Here is a 22,471-nt window from a genome sequence, read left to right on the forward strand (position 1 = left end):
TTTTTGACTCAGCAATCGTAAATTGTCTTCCCCTTAGTTTAATTCAATGAAGTTCTTGGTCTGTTGCAATGATAAAAAAGAGTAAAGTTCGTTTTATGCACGTGTCGGCTACTTCATGTTATAGTCACTCCCAACAGCCAGCGAGCTCCGGTTGGCTCTGACGGAGGGATAGTGGCTAGACCTCAATGCTAACTGCCTTCAGGTCTACCCACTATCCTTCCATAGGGAACCAATGAGAGCTCGGCGTCCTGACGTCACCGAAACCCCTGCTCAAGGAGCAGAAGATCTTGCGATCCACATTGGGAACGTGCGACATATAGGGAATTGGCGGCTACGCCAACTGTAGCGTCTGCGCGTCGGCGTGGACACTCGATCTCGGTCCGGCGTAAAAGACTGGCACCCTAACATTCGAAAACGTATTCATGTCCAACGCTGCCATGTACGTGTTCTCACGTAATTGGACGCGCAGGATTCTCTCTGAGCTCGGATTCAATCCTATTTCCGCAATATTCTAGGCGACAACGACGGCAAAACACCGCCATGTTTTCTATCGTTTATCTGCGGTGCAACATACCTCTACGAAGCGTTAGTGTGTTCGGCGGTCCGGTAATTAGTAAAGAGACGAAATTCATTAGTGTCACTAAGTGGTAAAATCTACTGGAGAAGTATTTTTCGCTCCTCTTTGCAACAGACTGCTTTTCGCTCGTGGGCGCGCATAGAGTAGACGTGCTAAGATTCCTATAATCGCGGCGGTTTTCACCAGATCAAAGAGGGGATTTGTTGTCAATTTCCGGCTCTTGCGCGTAAAGAAAAGTGCCGACTGTGGTTCTGAACGTTTTCTACAGGGTTGTACCCAGGCTAGCCGATATCGATTGGAAACTAAGGTCGGCTGCTATACACGATGTCTATTCGAAGTACTTCTGTTAGGTGCCGCACTGTGACGCCACTGTTTTGCCCAAGGCTTCGGATGGGTTATCTTAAAATGACATTTGTTGTCTTCGCTCTCGTGTTCAATTTGGTCAGCACGTGCAGTGGTTCAGTTTCTACGTGTCCTGCCAGTAAAAGAGGGCGCGAGCGGTTTAAAGCTTCCAATATTTACGTCCAAGTCTAGGTTTAGCGAACCTTTCCTGGTTCCATCTTTGATAGCGAAGCTTTACGCGTAGAAGCATGTTTTCGAGAATACTACGTGTTCTTCCGTTTTTCCCTTCAAATAAAAAAAAAAAAAAAAAAAAAAAGGCTAGAGCACGAGTCGCGCGAACCTGAGAATTCGGAAATGAACTGGGTTTAGATTTCTAATCTTTTCATCCACTCGCTACCCGGAGTAATCTTCTTGATCCAGCCCTCTAGGCTCCGGGAGTATAAAAATAAATATAAAGTATAACATATGAAGAATTGCCCCGCCGTGTTAGCTAAGCTACCGTTTCGATGCGGAATGCAAGTGCTCCAAGACGCATCTCTGGCGCCTCGGAACGCAAGAGCGGGAGGGAGGGAGGGGGGGGGGGGGGGTGGCACGCCAATGAACGGGAAACATAGATATCTAAGTCGCACTGAGAGCTCCATAATAACTCAGCCACGCGCGCGCCCATTTTGAGATTGAGTGGAAACAAGAGCACGTGGCCACATTCGGGGGTAAACAAATGCATGAGCTGCGCGAATAAAAGACGAGCTTGCATGTCGTATGATCGTTCGCATGGCTCCTGGGCCCCGTCATCTTGCTGCGCGTAGGTCGTCTGGTAGACGCACCTTGTTATGGTGCACCTACAGTTGTCAGTCTGGCGCCCTAACGAGCTATTTGACCCCTACTTTGGCCAGACTAACTCTGAAAGAGTGGCTGGTAGCAAAAGTGTTAAGGGCGGACATGTTCGTCCGCTCCTCGCGTACCTCGTGCGTCTGTTTACCCTCCCAATGCTTCGACATAGTTTTACAGCGAAGCTGTTATACGCTAGGGTCTGGGAAAAGATGCGTCCTCACATGTCGACAGAAAACTAACCGCTGGTCGTGGCAAGTATGAATACGTAAAAATAGAAAAAGGGGGAAACCAGCGCGAGTCAGCCTTCCTTGGCATTATTAGATAGTGAGGTCCTGATCCCTTGTTATCATCTCTAGGCATCGTCCTCGAGGTCGTCCTAGAAGTCATACTTGAGGTCGTCCTAGATGTCGTCCTCCAGGCATCGTCCTGGACGTCTTAAAGATAACAGCTTCGCTGGTCCTCCTTCTTCACGTGAAGTGGTGGGGCTTTAGAACTTTTTTTCGTTTCTCCCCAAGCCGAACCAATGGCGGCGCGTGCTCAGATGCCTCGTCCTCGCTAGTTTCCTAAGCTTTCCTTATGTTGCCTGATAATTGCCGTGCCCGCCTTTTCGTTCCGACGCGTTAAAGAGATGCCGAACCAAAAATTTCAGTGTCTATAATAAGATATTTCTACGAGTCGCCGGTGTGCGCGAGCACACGCAACGAAATGGACGTCATAGTCCCCCATTCACGCTTAAGATGACAGTGACATGTGTGGTCCCCGGGAAAGGAAGAATAAAGACAGGCTCTTCATCTCCACAGTGGGGTCTGGTGCAAAAAGTAAGCAATTAATTGGTCTAAAACGCACGTAGCTTTCACTTGTGGAGATGAAAAACCTGTCTTTATGCTCCTTTGGCTCAAAACCACACATTTTACGGTCATCTTAAGCGCAGAGAGGGGACTATGAGGTCACTTTCGTTGCGTGTGCTGGCCCCTGCGGGAGTTGCTATTTTGTTTTTTCCACGAAGGGACGTTATTAAGGCGAAAGCCTTACCTGTCCCATCACTGAAAAAGGCGGCTTCGGCGTTGTGTCCGAAAGATGGCCATAAAAATACGTCATGAAGCACACACCACTCAAGGTCAAAGCGGACGCGCCTGAGAAATAAAACCCAAAGAAAAGCACAGCAACGCATATGCATCGTCACGGAAGCCGTGAAACCGTCGGGTGCACCGCGCCTGCGCAATGGGGGAGCCCGAGGTCACCGCCGGAGGGCCGTGTGCAAAAGGAAGACATGGCGCGCTGCCGCCGGCTTGTCATTTGCGCTTCGGACCTCATCTGTGCTCGTTGCGTGCTTCGTGCGCTGGGCTGTGAGGCTACCGCGTGTACATATACGGCGTCGACATCGGCAGCAGCGTCTACATCAACGGCGGCTCCCTTCAGGCAAACGTGGCCGCTCACGCAAATACGCCACAGCCGAGGAAGCAGGCCAACGAATACGCAAAACACACACGCCGAATACAATACCGACAGAGAAAACTTTAATGCGTGTAGAAACATTACTCGAAAATATTTCACCCGCGGAACGTTAATGCTTTCACATTCCTACACGTAAGCACTGTTAAAGGGCCCATGAAACAATTTTTGGCTTGGGATAAATCATTTTAGATTGGGATTTTACTAATAGCACGTCGTTCAGTGGACCAAAAGAAAAAAGGTAGAAAGTCAAAAGCCTGACTTTCAGTGCGAAAATTTGAAAACACAGCGGACTATTTCGTACCTCCTCCCCTTCGTAACCTCTCCGCCTTTTCACTGCGATACATCCGCGGTCCCAAAAGCGCGTCGTCGGGTCCAAACTGACGTCACACGAAGCCGGACCTCATTTAATCCCTTCACCCCTAAGCTGACATTGTGGTGGAAGCTACGCGCTTGCCGGACCAATCAGCCGCCTCCGTTTCATCAACTTACCTCATTCTCTGCAGCCACATTTGCCACGCTCACATGGCAAAAGTGTGGCTAGCGTCAAGGAGCACGTAGCTTCCACAGCACTGTCAGCTTAGGGTTGAACGGGGTAGGGAAAGAAACTTTTGTCCGAGTTTTGAGCGACGGGCTAATCTTCTAGGGGGACAATGGCTCTCTCCGGGTACACAAACCAGGTTCCGAGCGAGAGGGGCCTTTCCTCTTTTCGTCTTCTTGAACTGTTTGGTGGAATGCGCGATTTATGAGTTGAGGAGGAAAGCGAAACAGGAAAAAGTTGGAAAAGTGTTTCATGACCCCTTTAAGTGTCTTCGGTGTGTTTATTTACTTTTGTGTTGCTTCAACTTACTTCTTATGACGGTTAGGCAGTGCTTAGAGTATGCGGTGTGTGTATAGGCTCATTGTTTCCTGTTATTTTTGTAAACTAACAAAGGTACGCTCCGTTTTCATCGAGTTCAACACCAGCCGACGCTGCCGTCCGGTGCAGTCAAGCATCTTCTATAGAGCGTCGTCACGACGCTCGTCGTTTTGTGCGTTTCCTGTCGCTGGCTAAACCAATCGCGCAGACAAATCGCCCGATCATAAGGCATCTACATCGCGTGATTGGTTTGTCCGGGCCAAGCAAACGCAGGAAGAAGGCGAACGCCATTCAATTAATTCGATTCGTGTATTTTCCAACATAGTGTTCGTTGTTTCCCCAGGAAAAAGAAAAGCCGTCAAAGACTGCTTGAGGGTGTGGGGGTCCATAAACGATTATTCGCTTTTGGATAGGCCTGATTGGCTCCGTCGAACCTTAGCCTCGGCTGTGGTGAGTTTATTAGTGGAACTAAGTGTAGTTCGAAATGTCTGCTGAAAGATGGAACTGCTGGAAGCAGGCCAGTCCGATCGCCACTTGCGAGGTTTTTTTTTTTTTTTTTATATGCATCCGCTATTTTTTTTATTAAAGATGACAACGACAGGTGACAGCCATCGTGGTAAGCTGCGAAGTCGGGGGAAGAGATGAATGACCCAGATTAGATTTTTTCTACTAATAGAAGGCGCGTAAAGCTTGGTTCCAATTGAATAGTGTAGCGTCATCGCTAGCCTTAGCATTGCGAAGAAAGCGGGTATGTCGTGGATTTTGGCACTGCCGAAATTATGAACGACTCAGCGCTGTTCAATGTGAACCACTATTTGTACAATTGACTTGTATTATTTGGACCAGTACTTGTACAATCAACGTGTACAATTTGAACCCTACTAGTACAATCAACAACTACTTGTGCAATCAACACTACATGTACCATCGACGCGAAATCCTGATTTGTGCTTTCACCGCTGAAAAAATTCGAACGCCTTCCCTAAGACGCAAAGTTACCAAAACTTTAACAATCTTTTCGCTGTTTATTTTGTAATGATATCTCGTATACATTGCATGATCGTGAAACTCGCTACATGTACTTCGCCTTTTGTGTGAATATGCACGTTCCACTTCACCGCCTTCAGTGCGCTATAGTCACCGAGAGCTTAAAAAACGGAGAGCGTGGCTAGTCAAAACATTTTATTATGCCATCGCAGTCAATGAGATTAGAGCATTAGGCGGTAAGAACGCCTTAGTACGAATCACGAAGGAAGTGGCGCGATCATAATAGGCTACGCACCGCGTTTCTTAAACTGTCAGTGGTTATAGTAACTGCATATCGGCACAGCAGCTGCTACAAATAGAAATAATAACGGTAATTCGTTTTATTAAGGTGGCAATGGGGGGGGGGGGGGGGGGGGGGGGGGCAGGCGAGCTGGTGTATGACTATAGCAAAAACAGCGCAAAAAACAACAAAAAACACAAAACAACGCAAAGACGAGTAGAACAACTGGATGAGACGAGCGCTGACTGGCAATTGAAAGCTTACTGAAGAACATAAAAACCAGTCACAACAACCACTATCAAACAAATTCAAACATTCAGATAAACAGCAGATAAACAGATGTCTGGCTGGCGCAGTTATTTGTACCTGCTTTGATTCTTTCAGAGGCCTCGAGCAATTCGCGTGCTCTTTTATCAATGAAAGAACGAGCGAGCATGATTTGTCGTTAAAATGAACATCATGGAGGCACTTTACACGTGGCGGATTGTCGTTGCACTTGTAACTGTAGTAACATTCAAATCATTGGCAGGGGGATTAATAAAACGGCAAGCGAAATTATCGAGGCATTTGGAATAATAAAGCAAGTACACAAAACTGCTTCACTCAGACATCTGTTTATCTGCATTAAACAATAAATCGAGTTTGCTTAGTTTGCAATGACTCGAGGTTCAAGTGCTACCCCTTTGTCATTTAACTTGTCATTTCCTCGCCTTTGCTTGAGGTTGTTATCTTGTTGATACAGTTTTTTTTAATGGTGCTGTAGCTGGTTTTTAGTGTGTTTCTTCAACAAACGTCCAGTTCTTAGTCAACGCTCGTCCCGTACACTACTTCTACTCGTCTTTCAGTTTCGTTCCGCTGTTTCACGGTATAATTTTCTAATCTTGAGGAAAAAAAAAAAAGACTCGAGGAATAAAACGTTGGAGGTTGAAGTGCTTATTATGATCAGAACTGCCTGAATTTATGTTTTGTATATGCCGTTACGGTAATGTTTCATTATAGTCAGCAGCAATAGTTGAAGCAGCGCAGGGTGTTTCTTCTTGTGTTCATGCTTCTTGCTTTGCAATTGATGTCTCAACATTTTTGTTACTTAATACTGAAATCTCATTGGGCTTAGGAGCAGTAATATAATGCTTGGTGGCTTAAGAAATGCAGCCCCCCCCCCCCCCCCCCCCGGCCCCCCCCTTTTCTTGAGCCATCGGTGACTATACTCGTTTTTGTCGTTCTTCGGTTCTGCAGCCGCACCCATGCAATATATGTACACATCAACGTCGATTGTAATGTCTTCAAGAAAACAAATGTTGATTTACTGCATCGAACTTTAAGTTAACCAAAACGCTACGAACGCAAAACTTTGTCTACACTCAAACTGACCACGCAGCTGAGAAGCACAACATAGACGCAAGTGGAAAATGTCGAGTCACTGGGCCGTGGATGCACGCACAACGTCTGGCAATCCACAGAAGAGAGCTGCTGCGCATGTTCTGAACGCGTGCACAGCCTATAGTTATCAAAGATACAGGCGTGCAGGCGGCGACTCTTGGAATGGTATATACAGGAGAGGAGGCAAGTAATTCAGACGGGGTTTGCATTCCCCGAAACTTTATTTGAAGCGGGAGTTGGCGATTCTGGCAGGTTCACTGATTAGGCGACTCTCAACGTTGGTTGTCGCCAGGGGGGTTCTGTCAGTACTGCATCGGGACGCCTGAGAAGCTTTAAATCCGATCAGAAAAACCTGGAAAACAAAGTTCGGACAAGCGCTGATGACGCCTGGTAGAAACGCACGCTTGGATGATCGACGCGAGGACAGGTAAGCAGGACAAAGACACGGTATCTTCGTAGAACGTGGCATTTGGACAACAGCAGACAGGACTAGGATGTGTTCTTAGCGAAGCGGATTAGGACACAAATTAGATGATCATCAAGCACGAAGCGTAAGGATCCAAGGACAATCGATGCGTAGCACAATATAAGAGGTTATCTTGAAGTGGACAGACATACGACGAAGGACGCAGGATTTTTCCAGGACAGCAACCGTACAACGAAGGAGACGGTGACAGGTATCGCTTCTGAATGAGGACAGAATCTACAAACGTACGTTGACAGGATGACGGTATGACAATGTGAGCATCACAGCCAGATAGCGCCTATACTTTCTATAAAAATATGTCGACGACAACGTGCCTTTATAAGGGTTTGAACAGAGGAAGATGAATAACACTAGGGTATTTACCACTACGTCTTCCGGAAGGACTCCCATGCTTATTTCACAGTTTTTAAGGATAAGAATGTGTCTTGTTATGCAAGAGTTCCCGGGTCACGGCGCTAGAAAACTCTCGTGACGATGCTTGATCTTGCAGCCTGCTGGCAAGTGCTAGACCAAATGGCCCTGGATAATTTTTCTATCTCTTCACCATCCCCTGCTGTCGCCTATTACAACCTATCCTACCGAGTTCCAAATTGTGGGGACAAAGACGGACGCACGACCAGGCCACATCTCACGTACGTCGCCTGCGACCAGGCAGGGTGTCTCCGATGATGAAGTCGTGGTCCTGGCCGCCTCCGGCGATGTTACCCGGGGCACAGTCTTGTCCAGGAAGAAGGCCCGGGCCACACGCGCGCTTGCTACAAGGCAAGAAACACGCGGGCAGAGTCTATAATCTTTGTTCCTTTGGTTAGAGTATCAAACACTAAGGATATGACTGGTGACGTTGAACGACAAAAAAGCGTCGCCATGGTCGAATTTCTTGCGACGGGCTTATTGCTGACTCTCCCGCGATTAACTGTGTCACACATCTTTTATAGCGGTAGCTGTTAGTGGCCCGTCCCCCCGGTTTCGCGACGGCGTGAGCGCAAATGAGGAGCTTCCCTGCTAAATTTGGCAGGGAAATTAATGTCACTTGACCTGACGTACAGGATCTACAGACAAATCCAGGTTCCCCTCTAAATTTAGCAGAGAGATTGGCATCAGGTGACCTATGCACCAATTCAGTTTCCCCGCTAAATTTGGCGGGGAAACTGAAGTGGTGCATAGGGAAACTGAAGTGGTGCATAGGGAAACTGAATTGGTGCACAGGTGCCTCTGTCTAAACGCATCACGTCCTGTAATCGTCGAGCAGTTTTTTTTAAGACAAACTGTGTAAATTTATTGTACGGAAGTCGCAAAACTGATTTCAGCTAAATCATATTTGCTGTTTACGCGCGATAGGTACGTTTTCTTTTTTTTTTTTTTTAAATAACGTGCAGCGATCTTGTTGCAATTTTTGTTTGATTTTAGTTTGATGACGCTGTCCAGCCACGCGCCGTGAAAGCGCATAAATTTATTTTTAAATAGTATGAAACTCATTGTTCTGAACTTAGTGTAAGCCAAAGGGATCGTAAAAAGTGCTCAACTCCAGATTGTGTCGTACATGTCAACTGCCAATCTGCATAGGCTTGTTTCATCCATGTAGAATAACCAGGTTGCAGCGGATTAGAAAGGAACAAGATTGGCACTGAAAATATAATTTCACTTGAGAAAGTGAAATAAAATATATAGAAATATAAACAGCTAAATTCATTGATTTATACGACTGCAAGCGCCCTCAAGTACCCCCTCCCTCTCTGCTAAGCAGGCACGGAGGTTAAGTAGAAAAGTAAATACCGTGTATTAGTAGAATATATTTGCAGACGCGGAGACATTTCAAAATGCTGCTCTTTAAGAACACCCTAAAGTGCTATCGACCCTTCATTGGCAATATTTCTGACGAGGAGAGACGTTACTCCACTAAGTATTGCCAAATCACAACTTCTTTTTGTCGTTGTTTGTTGAGGAACAATGTCTAGAGTAGCGAGGCAAAAGGTAGAGCTCTGCCTGACGAGGCCCTGCTACACGTTTGCACTGCTCGGTGGACAACAAAAGGAAAAAAAGAAAAGACACCAAAGAAAAGAAAGAACAAAACAACAGCAGGGTAAGAGACTTGTGATTTTGGAGGAGCTTTGATATGGATAGGTATGGATAGGAACTCGCGCCCAATTTCGTCGTACTTTTGTAAACTAACGAAAGTAGTGCGAATCGTTCGTTAGACGCAGATACGCCATGCAGTAACAGGAAACAATCCAGCTCGATCGCTGCATGCGAGTTCGTATGCGCGTGATTCCTACTGCGATTCTCGAGGCCCATACACACATACAGAACCACACTACACTTCATCACTATGAATCGGCGCTGGAAGTTGTGCTCACGTTGCCGACGCTGCGCTGACCTCGCGATATAGTATTATGGAGCAATAGAGCGCTGATGCAGCGCTGCATCAGTTATTAGTTACGTCTTAGCCTCCTCTATACTCACAAAGCCTGACACTTCGACGATGGAGCCATAAATGCCCGGTCGCAGATTAGGAGCGCGAGGATCTCGTAGCACAGGCATCAAAGAGTCGTTTCTCGGGGAACCTGGACGTCAGCGCACAGCTTTCGCGGCGGCGAGGGCCCAAAACACACTTGTTCTCTCGGGAGAAGTGTGTTTCGGTGTTTCGCCACAGCGGGGCGCCAGTCACGTGGCTCTCCTCTCGTACCTTGTCTGCCGCTCCACCTTTTCCATTTCGGAGGCGGCTTCTCGTGGCGATCTGCCAGGCTTTGTCAGTATATAGGAGGCGATGGTTACGTTCAAATCAGGGCTGCATGTAGCGCTGAGATATGCGAACGAACCGGCCCTTAGCATGAAATAACAACTACTGCTGAGAGCCATCATGGGGTTCCTGTGAAGAGGGGAGGGAAGATAAATGCCTCTGCTTAAATTTATGTAGATATAGTAAGTGATAGCTTAAGAAACGCCGGTCGGCGCTTCTTAAGGTCCCGCGTCTTGCTTAGGAATTTTTTTGTTTTGTTCTAATCGTCAAATGACACATTATCATTGGTTGCGAGGCAATCATGAGGAGGCCACGCTCACCGTTTCGTAAGATAATAGTGATCAGAATAAAAAAATCAACGCGAAATTCCAGTTGCTGTGCCTATCTTTAAATTAACATATATATATATATATTTTTTTTTTATTTGCTTATAAAAAAGAAAGGTAGCAGAACTGGCAAAGAAAACCATCCGTTATTTATATTTATAGTGATTTTTTTTTGTTAAATGCTATTTACAGATAATGATGGCAGCTTTAGTATGCCCGCAACCGAAAAGACTTGAGAAACTAAACGTCGAAGAGTGAACTTATAATGTTAAAAAGTGCCTTGATTCGTTATGTTATACGCGCCGATATTATATATTTTATTGTAGTCAGTGACAGCTTAAGATGCTCAGGGCGTGGCTATTTGTTCGTGCTTCTTGCTCGTGATTTGTTTTGTTTTTTTAGCGGTCTTATGGGTTCATGCTTCAATAAGCGCTCGATACACCCTGCAAAATGTTTTTAGCGTTTTTGTCGGGGCTGTAATTGCGCCCATGAGTGAAAGGAAGATATCATATCTTAAAAAATATAAATACAAATTAACTACCGACATTGCCATCGTAATCAAAGTGAATCAAAAGCAGGCAGCTGAAATGCAGGTACACCGTCTAAGAGGAATGCAATTCAGACGAGGTTTGGATTCTCCGAAACTTTATTTCAAGCCGAAAAGGCGATGCTGGCAAGTTCAATAAATACGACGACCCTCCATCTTGAAAGTCGTCAGTGGGTCGTGTCGGTACTTCACTGGGACGTCTGTGGGAGTTTACACCCCCTCAGAAAAACCTGGAAAACGAAATTCGGGCAAACGCTGATGACGTCCGCTAGACACGTACCGATGAATGGTCGACGCGGGGACAGGTAAGCGGGACAGGAGACATGATCTCTTCGTACAGTGCGACATTTAGAAGCCAGCAGACGAGGCAAGGACATGACATCAGCAAATAAGATAGGAATACCGGGTAAGAGTCTACGAAGCATGAAGTGCAAGAACTTGAGGGCGATCAAAGCGTAGCGCGATATAAAAGGTTGCCTTGAAGAAAACCTACATACCGCGAGGAAGGTCACGATTATGTAAGAAGTTTCTAAAAAACAAAAAAAAAAAAAAAAACAACAACAAAACAACAGCAGCCGTAGAGCGACGGAACACACGATCACACGCATGGCTGGTAAATTAGGACAGAGATACAGCAAACAAGATACATAATTATATGCAAAACGTTTGAAGACATTGTGCACGCAGCGAAGAAGGGCGGAAGACAGTTTTCCTGACGAATACATATGAGGAGGTTGCCACTATGGCACTGCAAACCCAAATTTACATATATTTTTCAACAATATTACAGCCATATTACAACAATCGCTGTTAGTGAGACACTTCGCGGTTTCTCGCCGTCAACCTCGCTCCATATCAACGCTAGCCGTTTTCGTCACTCCGCCCAAAACATTCTACGGCCCGCTGATAACAAGATAACAAGCAAGCAAGATAACATGCATGGTCATGTATGGCAGCAAGATTACATGCGTGGCCAGTAGAACAGTTCCCACCGGCTGGGCTATCTCGCAGTGCAATGGGATAGCTGCCCACCCATGTGACCCAGAATTAGCGCGAACAACAAGAAGTGGATGGTCAAGCTTACGATAGTACGATTAGATCTGAAAAATGCTATTTGTGAAGGGACAATGAGCAGGACGTTTGATTCGCTCATTGTCCCCACACATGTCGCACCTGTCATTCGCCAGAATCCTTCTATAGTTAGCTGCGTTTTGCTGTCTTCGCGCTCTGCAGGAACGTAAACACGTAAAGCCTTTTCAGAGTGTAGGCCAAATGGCCCTGGATAACCTGTCCACTTTTCCATCGTCCACTGCTGCTGCCTGTTGTACCCTATGCAACCGAGTTCTGTTGTGATATAGATGGACGTGCGACCAGGTCACAGTTCACGTACGTCGCTTGCGTCCGGGGAGGTGGTCGCTGGTGATGAAGTCGTGGTCCTGGTTCCCTCCACCGCCCAGGGAACAGTCTTGTCCAGGAAGAAAACCCAGACCACAATAGCCGCGCTTGCTACGAGGCAAGGAAGACGCGAGCAGGGCTGAACATTGTGGGCTGCTTGCTCGGAGGCCCTAGTGCCTCAAGTGCGATGGGCAGAAACAACCCACACCGACCAACTTTAAACACGTGTTGCATGCACGTGCAATGAGCCGTGCTCATTTCAGGAGCACCGAGTGATTACAGGCCTACCAAGGATGCATTTGAATGCACGCTGCACCTGTTCAGGGTCTGTCAGTGTCGACTGTTTCTTTTTCTCGCTCTGTTGTGACTCTGGCATGAGCATAATATTGAAGTTGCACGACGAAAAGCGTTGCTGTGGTCGACGTTTTGTGAGAGGCTCAGTCCTTACTTTGCCGTGCTTACTAGGATTGCGGCCTTCACCCTTTTCTTTCGTGAAAATAAAATATTGACCGATTAATTGTTCGGTTGATCGATTGATTTGCTCTACGGAGCAAGAGGTAAGGCTGGTTGGGACAAATCCGAAAAACTCTGCGTCTATAGGAATAGTTACAGATATAGCATTAAAGAAATCACCAACAACGAACCAGCCGTGGGTACTTAAGGTACAGAAATCAGGCAAAAATTAGTTTAGGCTTACCACATTTTTGAGTTATGAACATTTAAAAATTGTGTTTCTTGAAAAGAAAAACAACTAAAACGCCGTTTCTCTGATGACAATTTTGTACAATGTTAGGTCAGTCTTTAGCACGTATGTTCCAGCCGTAAAAAGGAAAACTCATTGCAAAGAAAAAACAAAACGAAAAAACGATCCGAGAGTTTCACGAAATACGCAGCATATTTTTTCAAAAAACGCAACGTTTTTTTTAGTCGTAGCGGTTATCTATAGATTTTGTATATGTAGTATATGTGTAAGAAAACTACTAATTTCCTTACACATAGATTTATGCGTAGGCGCTACCGCAGCCGACGCTACGATATGCCGGAACCAATGAAGCAGTGGAAAAGTGCTTGTCACGGCGCTTATCGTCTTCGTGCATTCGTTATTAGTGACTAAACCGATACCGTTTTTCTCCATGTCATTGTTTTAGTCAGTTATTGCGAATGCACTAAAACTGCGAGCGCGAGCGTCATGCCGATGCACTTTTGGCGCTGGTTGGTAGGTTGACCGCACGCATCATTCGCCGATAAGGGGACGCCGAAGATTGAATCACGAAGCTATGCGGAGAGCAAGTCGTCTGCTTCCTGCGCAAGAGTTACTGTGACGTCAGAGAGGCGCCGAGCTCTTATTGGCTCTGATTGAAGAATAGTGGGTTGACCTCAGAGCAAGCTGCCTCGAGGTCTATCCACTATCTTTGAATCAGAGCCAATCAGAGCTCGGCGCCTCTCTGACGTCACCGTAACTCTTGCGCAGGAAGCAGATGAACTTGCCGTCCGCATAGGCAACCTGCAATGCTGTTTGGTTTCACGCTATCCAACGACGGAAGGAAGAAACATTGGGCATGCCCGGAAGTGGCGACTGCATCGTCCAAACGTGAGCTATTATATGCTGGCGCCGCTTAGCCTAGCGTCTGAAGCAAAAAACACTGGGTAGGTCAGGAAGCCGTGATCGCTTAACATGCCAGTACGGCGGAAGATACGGCCCTGGTGGGCCAATCGGAACGTGGATCTTACCACCGGAGTGCGCTTTTACTGCGAAGAAGTACCAGGCTTTTCGCTGCGCCATGCTCCAATATGTGTGCGTTGCGCTCATATACGCAGCGCATATCGAAGCCGTCGGCATGCAATTTGGCGTGGCGTTCACCCTTTGCCAAGTTACAACGAGAGAGGGTATAACTGTAGGCTCTTACTCTGCTCGCGCCGCCTGGCTGTTGCCAGCGAGAACATAATAAACGACGGCCTGAATTTTCGACGCTGCCGATGGTGACGGGAGGCAACATTTTGCGGGGAAGTGTAAACTTCAGTGGCGCTGCTCAGGCATCATACAAAAAATATGCGGCTGCAGACATGATGACAGAATCATCTGCGGATATGCGTCAAGCATGTTCAAATCATGTTTGCTTCATACATGAACATGTCTGCAGGCAGTTATTTTATGAGAGATCTATCAGGAACGTCATACTAGAAAGAAACGAGCTTCTTGCAGTTCCTGCAGACTGTCATTTTTATGAAGTGTTTGCGGCGTGACCGCGAATTTAGGTATTCCTACGCGTCTTTGCGCACTAAACACTGCCGCCCGAACAGTTCACGAGGATACACGAACTACAGCTTGATTCAGCGAAATTCCGGTTGGTGCGGTGGGGCTGCGTCTTTCGCTGTGGGTCAACTTCTAAGTAAAAAGTGGCGCTCTGAATGAGGAAAGGCACACGAATGTGAGTGTCGTTAACGTAAATGTTTCTGAATGCTTACGAGTTTAGACGACTCATTTTTTGAGCCCCTTTGATATCGCTCTTCTCCGAGCGTTGCGTTCACAGCAGCCGGGAATTTTCAGAGTTGATCATCGACATGCTCATGAGCATGTCGAAGGTTGTAACTACAAGAGTTTTGCTCGAAAACACGAATCCGTACGAATAAGCGAAAGAAATTGTGCGTAACGTGTCACCAATAAACGACGTTGCCGATATCTGCGAGGTTGTTATCGATATAACTGTTTTGATTTCTTGTTATACGTACGACTGCTACGTCTCTCCGTTATTTGTTGATGATAATTGTCTCGTCACGCTGCGGCCTTCTGGCTGCTATTCCCATTTATGAGGTACTAGGGATATTAGTATGACAGTATGTGTAAACGGTTCGGGGGTGTATCCATCGTGGACAAATCGCAAAAATTAAATTCACAAAATCACATTTGCGATTTACGTGCAGCAAATTTCTGCACTTTCTAACAGCACCCCGCCAAATTTCAACGCGTTCCTACTTCTGATTAATTTCTGCATGTTTTGGTTTGATAGCGGCATTGTTGAGCGCAGAAATAGTGATGGCTTACACAATTTTTTTAAAGCACCCCAAAAGACTTCTTATTTTGATGTTAGGGTGACATATCGATCATGAACGTTACACAACTCCCGATCGTAACGCACATGACACTTGCTTATCTGCATGAGATTGACTCTCTCGTAGAAGAAGCAGGTTGCAGATTATCGAAAAGGAGCAAGATAGACATAGAACATCCTCGTGCATTTCAAACGGTGCAAAAGAAAGAAAAATCCTGATTTTTTTCCCCCTTTTCCCCCTATCAACCCCTAAACTCAGTACTCCCCCCCTTTTCCCCTCCCCCGGCCAATTTCCTACATAAAGTACACAAACCTGTGGAGCGCAAATTCTTCTGCTTCTTTTGCGGGGTTTGCTGTGACGTCAGAACACCGAGCTCTGATTGGCTCTGATCGAAGGATAATGGGTAGACCTCATGGCAGCTTGCTCTGAAACCTACCCACTGTCCTTCAATCAGAGCCAAGCAAAGCTCGGGGACCTGCGAAAGAAGAAGACAAACTTCCGCTCCGCATAACCCCTGGAGCCTCTGCCAAAACTTTGTTCCTCCCCTCCTCTCAATTAACAGCTCTGGATAAGCGCCTGCGTATGACTGCTCCAGTTGATAAGTCTAAAGTTGCGCTTCCGCCGCGCTTCCTCGAGTTTGTATTATGGTATCACTGGATTCGCTGTCTCAACAAGTGGGAGCGTATTCGGATCATTGCGAAATCACTCCGACCTTAAAGTCATGACGACTTCGCTGCCAACACGAAGCGTTTCCCCAGCGACTCGATAATTCCTCTTTATATAATTTTATTATATTGATATTGATACAGCGGGAGATTCGACTGCTTCGAAAAATCACAGCTGGTGACGCTGTGAACGGCCAATCTATGCCGAGCGCGAGCTTGTCTGCTTCTTGCTAAGGATTGTGGGTAAACCTCGAGGCAGCTAGCGTTGAGGTCTACCCACTATAGCTTCAATTTGAGCCAATCAGATCTCGGCGTTCTGATGTCTCCGCAACCCCTGCTCAAGAAGCAGACCAACTTGCCTTCCGTATGGTCACGTAGAAGCTAAGAAACGTAGGGCGTGGCCTATGATGCTTGTGCTTGCCGCTTCGTAACTCGTTTTTTAACGTCGTTATTGGCTAATACCGCGATCCCGTGCGCTGCGGAGTGATAATGAGATGTCCGGAATTTTCCACGCTTTGCGGGTCTTAGGCTGTCCGACACTATGATTAGAGCCGGACAGTCGTCCGGCTCTAAGCAGCTTTTTGCGCAGGAGTTACGGTGACGTCAGAACGACGTGGGTAGACTTGACTGCCAGATGCCTCGAGATCTACCCACTATTTTTTTTTTTCAATCAGCCAATAAGAGCTCGGGGCTTTGATATCATCGTAAACCCTGCGTGGTGCGCCGCTCCGTCTTGATAGCTGATTGGCAGCGCTGCCAGGGACAGCGTTCACGTTACGTGGCATAGTGAAACGCTGCCCGCTCCGACTTCTCTATAATGCACCCGCAGCGTCTCTGCCTCGTCTTTGCCCTCCGGCGGCCGTGTTTCTCAATAGTAAAGGTTTGTCACGTTGACATGCGAAAACCCACTCGCGTCCAGCGTTGCTCTTCATGTGTTTTCATGTTCTCCGGCCCGCAGGACTCGTGTGTCGCGTCGTTGTAAGCTGCAGCGACGGCAACATACCGCCACGTTTTTCGTTTATCTGCGCCAGAATATGCCTCTACAAAGCGTTTGTGCGCTCGACGTTTCGAGAATCACGACGGGACGACATTCAGAAGTGCGACTAATTGATAACAACCGAACGGGAACTATTTTTCGCTCCTCATCATTATCAAATTGCTGTTCGCGCGCTGGCGGATTTAGTAGATTTATTGGGAGTGAAATGTTTGCGGCGGATTTCGACATCGCAAGGACGGGAATCCGTGTTCTCATTTTCCAGGTATTGCGTAACGAAAGAATATAGCCCTGATCGGTGCCCCGAACCTTTGGTAGAGACCTGTGCTCAGGAGAGCTGACATTGAGTAGAAGCTAAGGTCGCCCGTTACACGGGGGATCCATGCCAGGCAGGCCGTGATCAATACAAAATGCTTCTGCCAGGAACCTTACCGTGGCGTCACTGTCTCGTCGCACGCTTCGAATAGTGCGACTTCTATGCCTGACTATTTAAGTCACGTAACGCGGTTTAAGAAATGCAGAGCGTGGCACATCATTTTTTTTTCTCACTCCGTGATTCGTCCACCGGCGTTCTCATCAGATCTTCCTGCAATCTCATTGGCTATCGGAATGATAATAAAACGCCCAGGACCTTCTATGCCCTGAGTTTCTTACGTTGTCGGTGGTTATATACACGACGATACGCCAGTGCACCACCTTTACGGACTTTGCACAGATTTCATTTTCACAACATCCACGTGTTTCGACAGCAACATCTCGGGTCCGTACACAAATAACCTTTCCAAGAATTTGCACACGGTTGTAACAAAATGTCGACGCGTGCAAAGAAACCCTAGTCCATCGTCTCACTCGTGGACAACGTCTGTTAACGTGTACACGCGTCACACGGATCATCCATCGGACAAAAACGGGCGAACGGGGCGATGTGTTTGAAGCCATCGATGCCCACTGATCGATGTCCGGTGTTTATCGAGCTTTTCGAATGGACGAGGGAGGCCGAAGCAGTGGCGCCTCTTTTGTTCGTCTAGGCGGTCCCACTTCCGGTGTATCTGGTTGCTCGACTGGACTTCGTCTCTCCTCCGAGGACACAGGCGGCGCCGAGTGGAAGCCTTTGTGCACGATGTGCGTTCGTGGAGGCTAGCGATCAATTTGTTGGACGGCGTGGAACGTTCGGTAGCAGGGAACCTTTTAGGGCTGAGGCAATGCCACCTAGAAGACAAAACATGCGGCCCCCCCCCCAACCATCACCTTGGCCGCTAGTGCGTCTTGCAGTGTCTCACGGTGAGTTGTACTTAACCACGCTGGCGACACCAGACCGGCATGTCTGTCGCATTGTGGCGTATTGTCGTCGAGCTTCAGCGTGTTTGCCGCTAGGGGCGGGTCAAGGATTTACCAACGATGACGTCACACGTAAGCCCTGTGTTCTAGGTGGTACTGGCTCAGAGAACCAACACTTTTTTTTTCGGTCGCCCTTAGGGATGTTTTGAAGCTGCCGAAGTTCGAGTCCTTCTTCCACTGTAAAGCGTGATTAAACCTAGATTTTCTACACCAGTTCCGCGCATGGGCGTAGATTGATAACAAGCTGACACCACCTGGCGAAGGACGGAGCATCACTTATAGGGTATACTGTTTCGCATGAACAAACGAATGAAATGCGTAAAACTGTAAGTTTTTTTTTATATTGAAGTAATATTAGTAATTATCTTATAAAAGTTAAAACAAACTTCAGTTTAAAATGTTTTTATAAAGATTTTATGATGATTTATTTTATGAATATTAACACGATTAAAGTGTTTTGTGTACAAGTCAGGTAGCATTGCTTAGATTGCCGAACTTCGTCCAATTTTGCCAAAAGTTGGAAGGTTCGCCGAAAGTTCGTGACATCGGTGTTTGCGGCATTTCGTACTGTGGTGCGCAGTCTCCGGACATTAGCATGGAAGACGTTGAGCTAGTGTGACGCAAAAAAATTCGTTCTTGTTCTGTGTTAAAAAAAAACATTTTAAAACTTAAGTGTAGAATATCTGTCCTGATTGAATCCATGTAAAGCAAGAACTCGCCGCCCTGACAAAGCATTTTTTTCTGGGTGGGCAGGCAATTTCTAGTCAGAAACAAGACATTCGGGCCGCATGCTACTTCCGCTGGCGCCCTTGCGGAACACTACCGCAACAACCCCTGAATGAGAGTGTCAGTATCAGCTTAGTTTTTATTTTTTACTCTAACCTAAAGAGCTCGCGCACTTTTCCTGGAATTGACTTGCTGTTTTTCTTTGAGTACTACTTAAACGTTACAATGGGCAGGGTTGGTCTGGTCAAGTAATATATATATATATATATATATATAGTGATTTTATACGTCATTACTGCACCTTCCCAGAATAATTTCTTTTTATACGGAGCTTAAATGGCCATCTATTTCTTTTGTGTTGACGCTCGCAGCGAAACGTGGGCATGAAGTGCAAAGAAAAACTCCCAAAAATGAATTTTCATCAGTTTTACTCAAAAATCCAAATTCTCAATATATTTATCGATAAATGGTTATTGACTTATTTTTAAATTTACACGAGAACACCGAACTTTGGTTTTGTGAATTTAACATTGGCTCTGGAGATTATTGCAAGCCCTGTCCTGAATGCATTTGACCGGGTCAAAATCGGGAGCGTATGTAAAATATTCATTCCACTGGAGTTGGTATGGGATTGAAGCCGGTCAAGACCACTCCCAGTAAAAATCTGTATCCGATTCCGACACAGCGCGTTACTTGCAAGACAGAATGATATATCAGTGTATGCTTATACTTATTGTGGGTCTTATATGAGCCGGATAAGGGATGGATAAATGTTTAAGCTCATGACTCCAGCGACCCCAGTATGGTCCAGACGCAGGGTGCATATGCTATTGGTTCGCGACACGAGCTGGTACGGTACAAGTTTAAGGCCGGATTTCTTCTTACCGGATCAGATCAGGATAGTATCCGGCTCCGAATCAGTTGCGGTTCGGTAGCGCATACGGCAAGCGAAACAGGCTACACGAGGTTTGGCTTGTAACAGGTCAGAACAGATTCTTGTTTAGAAATAATCGGTAATGACCTTAGTGACCCGTATGCACTTTTTATGACTACAAATTTTTATAGGTTGTTCACTGATAACAGTGGTATCAAGTTTTTTTATCCTTATGAATAAGTATGAGTGCATTAAAACTGGCGCGCGTCTTGAAGTTGATACGCACTCAGCGCAACCTTGGCCAGTGTGATGTCGTTCCGGCTGGAACCTATGGAGATGGTACTTTCATTTTTAAAAGTTTGTGATGTACACCTGCAATGATTTGCGAGACGGTCATACTCACTGCAGAGTTGTGAGCTGCCTGTGGAGGTCGTCGACTATGTCCCGGATCACCTCGAGTCCCTTGCGTCGATTCACGATCTGTCGGATGCTGCTGGAAGGAGACAAAGACAGCCATCAAGACCGTGTACACGGCGACTTCAGAACATTTATAACAATATTGGGGCAGTAATTTCTCACTGAGTACAAGGTTTCGGCGCGGAGTGCTGGGAGGCGGTACTAACAGCCGTCAAAGTGCCATAAAGATAGACAAGGGCGGCCATCAACTCTGTGTACACCGTGACGTTTAAGCCATTCCCAAAACTCCTCGTACAAATAACACTTCGTTAAACTCAAGACGTCAGCTCTGAATGCTAGGACGCCAAAAGGTAGGTAATACAGCCATTAACTTGCAATGAAGATAGACAAGGAGGCCGCGCGCGCGGCGGCTTTAATGCATTAACAAGACTGCTGGTATATGTAACCTTTCATTGAACACAGGACGTGAAGGCTGAATGCTGGGACGCCTTGAGACAGGTGAGAGAGAAATGAAACCGCTAGAACGTCATGATGGCAGACAGATATAGTCGTCCAGATTGTGCACTCGGGCAGTTGATGGCATTCACGACTATCATGTTACGACCAATGCTTTTTTGAACACGAGGCGACAGTGGTGACTACTGAAATGAAACTAGGTGTACGTGAACCGCCAGTAGCTGAAAGAATCGTTGTCGCGTTCAGCGTATCTTGGATCACGTGTTACTTGCTTCATGAAATTATTTCAGTAAAAACCGAGGCTTCCTGCTCAAGAGGTGTGAACCCTCGGGACTTGTTTGTTAGTTGTGACATCTCCGTTAGACTAAATTAAATTAAAAAAAAAAAAAAACTTGAAAATTTATGAGTGCCGGGAGCAGCAGTTTGGAAGGTGTGAACTTAAAACCCTAACTGTCTGCCAGTACTGCTAGGCAATAATAATAAGAGAGGTCTTTTTAGACGCTATCATAGTTACAAGACCAAATACAGACTATGATGCGCTATAATGCTAAGGGCATGGTCTTACGAAGAAAAAAAAAAGCAAGGTACTTAATGGTGTTTGCTTTCTCTACTCATTTACTTCGGCATTAATAGCAAGTAGTGTACTAAAGAATAAAATATCCCACACTGTGAGAATACAGGGTCCTTGGCGCGGAAAGGTTCCGTAGAGATCGAGTGGCTGGATGTACCGTAGCTCGGACGAGTTTCCTGTTTAAATATTGAGGGAGGGCTAGCGCCAAACTTCAGCGTGGTCTGCTCGAATATGGCCCCGAGAGCGTCATGCCACACGTTAGACGAAGCGACAAAAAGTGTCGAGTTGTCTCCGCTCATCTCTGTGGAGTCAAAATCGATTCTTAATTAGCCCGAAGAGAATGCAAAGCGCATTAATTAAGTACCACGACGCCGAGGCGTCCCTAGCAGTAGGGAAGGATTTGGCACTGCGAGTGAGCTGCAACGCAAATAACAGGGCCAGATGTGTTTTCCGCCTAGTAAGGTCTTTTATAATTGCAAAACTATAGCCTTTGCAAAAAATGCGCTGTGGAGGCAGAGGAGTTTTGAAAACAAATTAAGTGTGATATACCGGAATGAAATGTCAAACCACCAGGGTGCAGCTAATTCTGGCTTGGTGAAGGGGAATGAATCTAGTGAGTTAAAAGGGGATTGAACAGAAATATCTGCCAACCTCAGATCCCCAATCCCAGGTAATCCAGTACTTACACACGGGCCCGTTTAGCAGGCACTACTGATATGAACCTTTTTTAGCGTCTTATTTGGTCTTACACGCGCTTCAGCAAACATCGTGTGTTTGCTGAACATTATTCGAAAAACCGAAACTAAACATAAACCAGGAACTAGAGCATACTAAACAAAGTTGATCTAATACCCTCCCCATTAGGGACGATATAGTTTCGGCGTCCGCTTTGGGTTTCAGCGCCAACGACAGAACGCGCGCGTGCGTCAGCGAGTCGAGCTGCCCTTTCGAGTGAACCTTTGAGCGCTGATTAGGGAATTTCTGGATGCCGACTGAGTCATTCAGCGAGCGAGAGCCCTTTGTTGCCAACTTCGTAGTCCACATTAAAAATGACTCTATCGCTATTACCTTTCCCAATCAGTAGCCGTGCTCAAGCTTTATGCGTCTCATTGACTGTTTCTTTCAAACCAAACCTGCGGAATATTTGAACCTACGTCAGAAACCCAGCAAGGAAAACTA

General features: G+C 46.4%; 1 protein-coding gene across 6 annotated transcripts in view; it reads right to left on the bottom strand.

The window, feature by feature from the left end:
- The window catches only part of LOC8042751, a 127,490-nt gene that overhangs the window by 14,647 nt on the left and 90,372 nt on the right, over nucleotides 1-22,471 (bottom strand). Inside the window, exons 3-5 of one of the 6 annotated variants that reach the window (XM_029979516.2) lie at nucleotides 20,252-20,338; nucleotides 7,832-7,950; nucleotides 6,926-7,060 (exon numbers count right to left, since the gene is read on the bottom strand). In XM_029979516.2, coding sequence (XP_029835376.2) covers nucleotides 7,041-7,060; nucleotides 7,832-7,950; nucleotides 20,252-20,338 — 226 coding nt within the window. In that variant the 3' untranslated portion in view covers nucleotides 6,926-7,040. Of the gene's footprint in view, nucleotides 1-6,925; nucleotides 7,061-7,831; nucleotides 7,951-10,924; nucleotides 11,036-12,195; nucleotides 12,312-20,251; nucleotides 20,342-22,471 lie in introns of those variants that run through there. The other 5 variants (XM_029979515.2, XM_040212321.1, XM_040212316.1 and 2 more) reach the window with 5 other exon arrangements.

The sequence above is a fragment of the Ixodes scapularis genome, unplaced genomic scaffold (genome assembly GCF_016920785.2).
Source record: "Ixodes scapularis isolate PalLabHiFi unplaced genomic scaffold, ASM1692078v2 PGA_scaffold7__128_contigs__length_106722199, whole genome shotgun sequence".
NCBI classification, from domain to species: Eukaryota; Metazoa; Arthropoda; class Arachnida; order Ixodida; family Ixodidae; genus Ixodes; species Ixodes scapularis.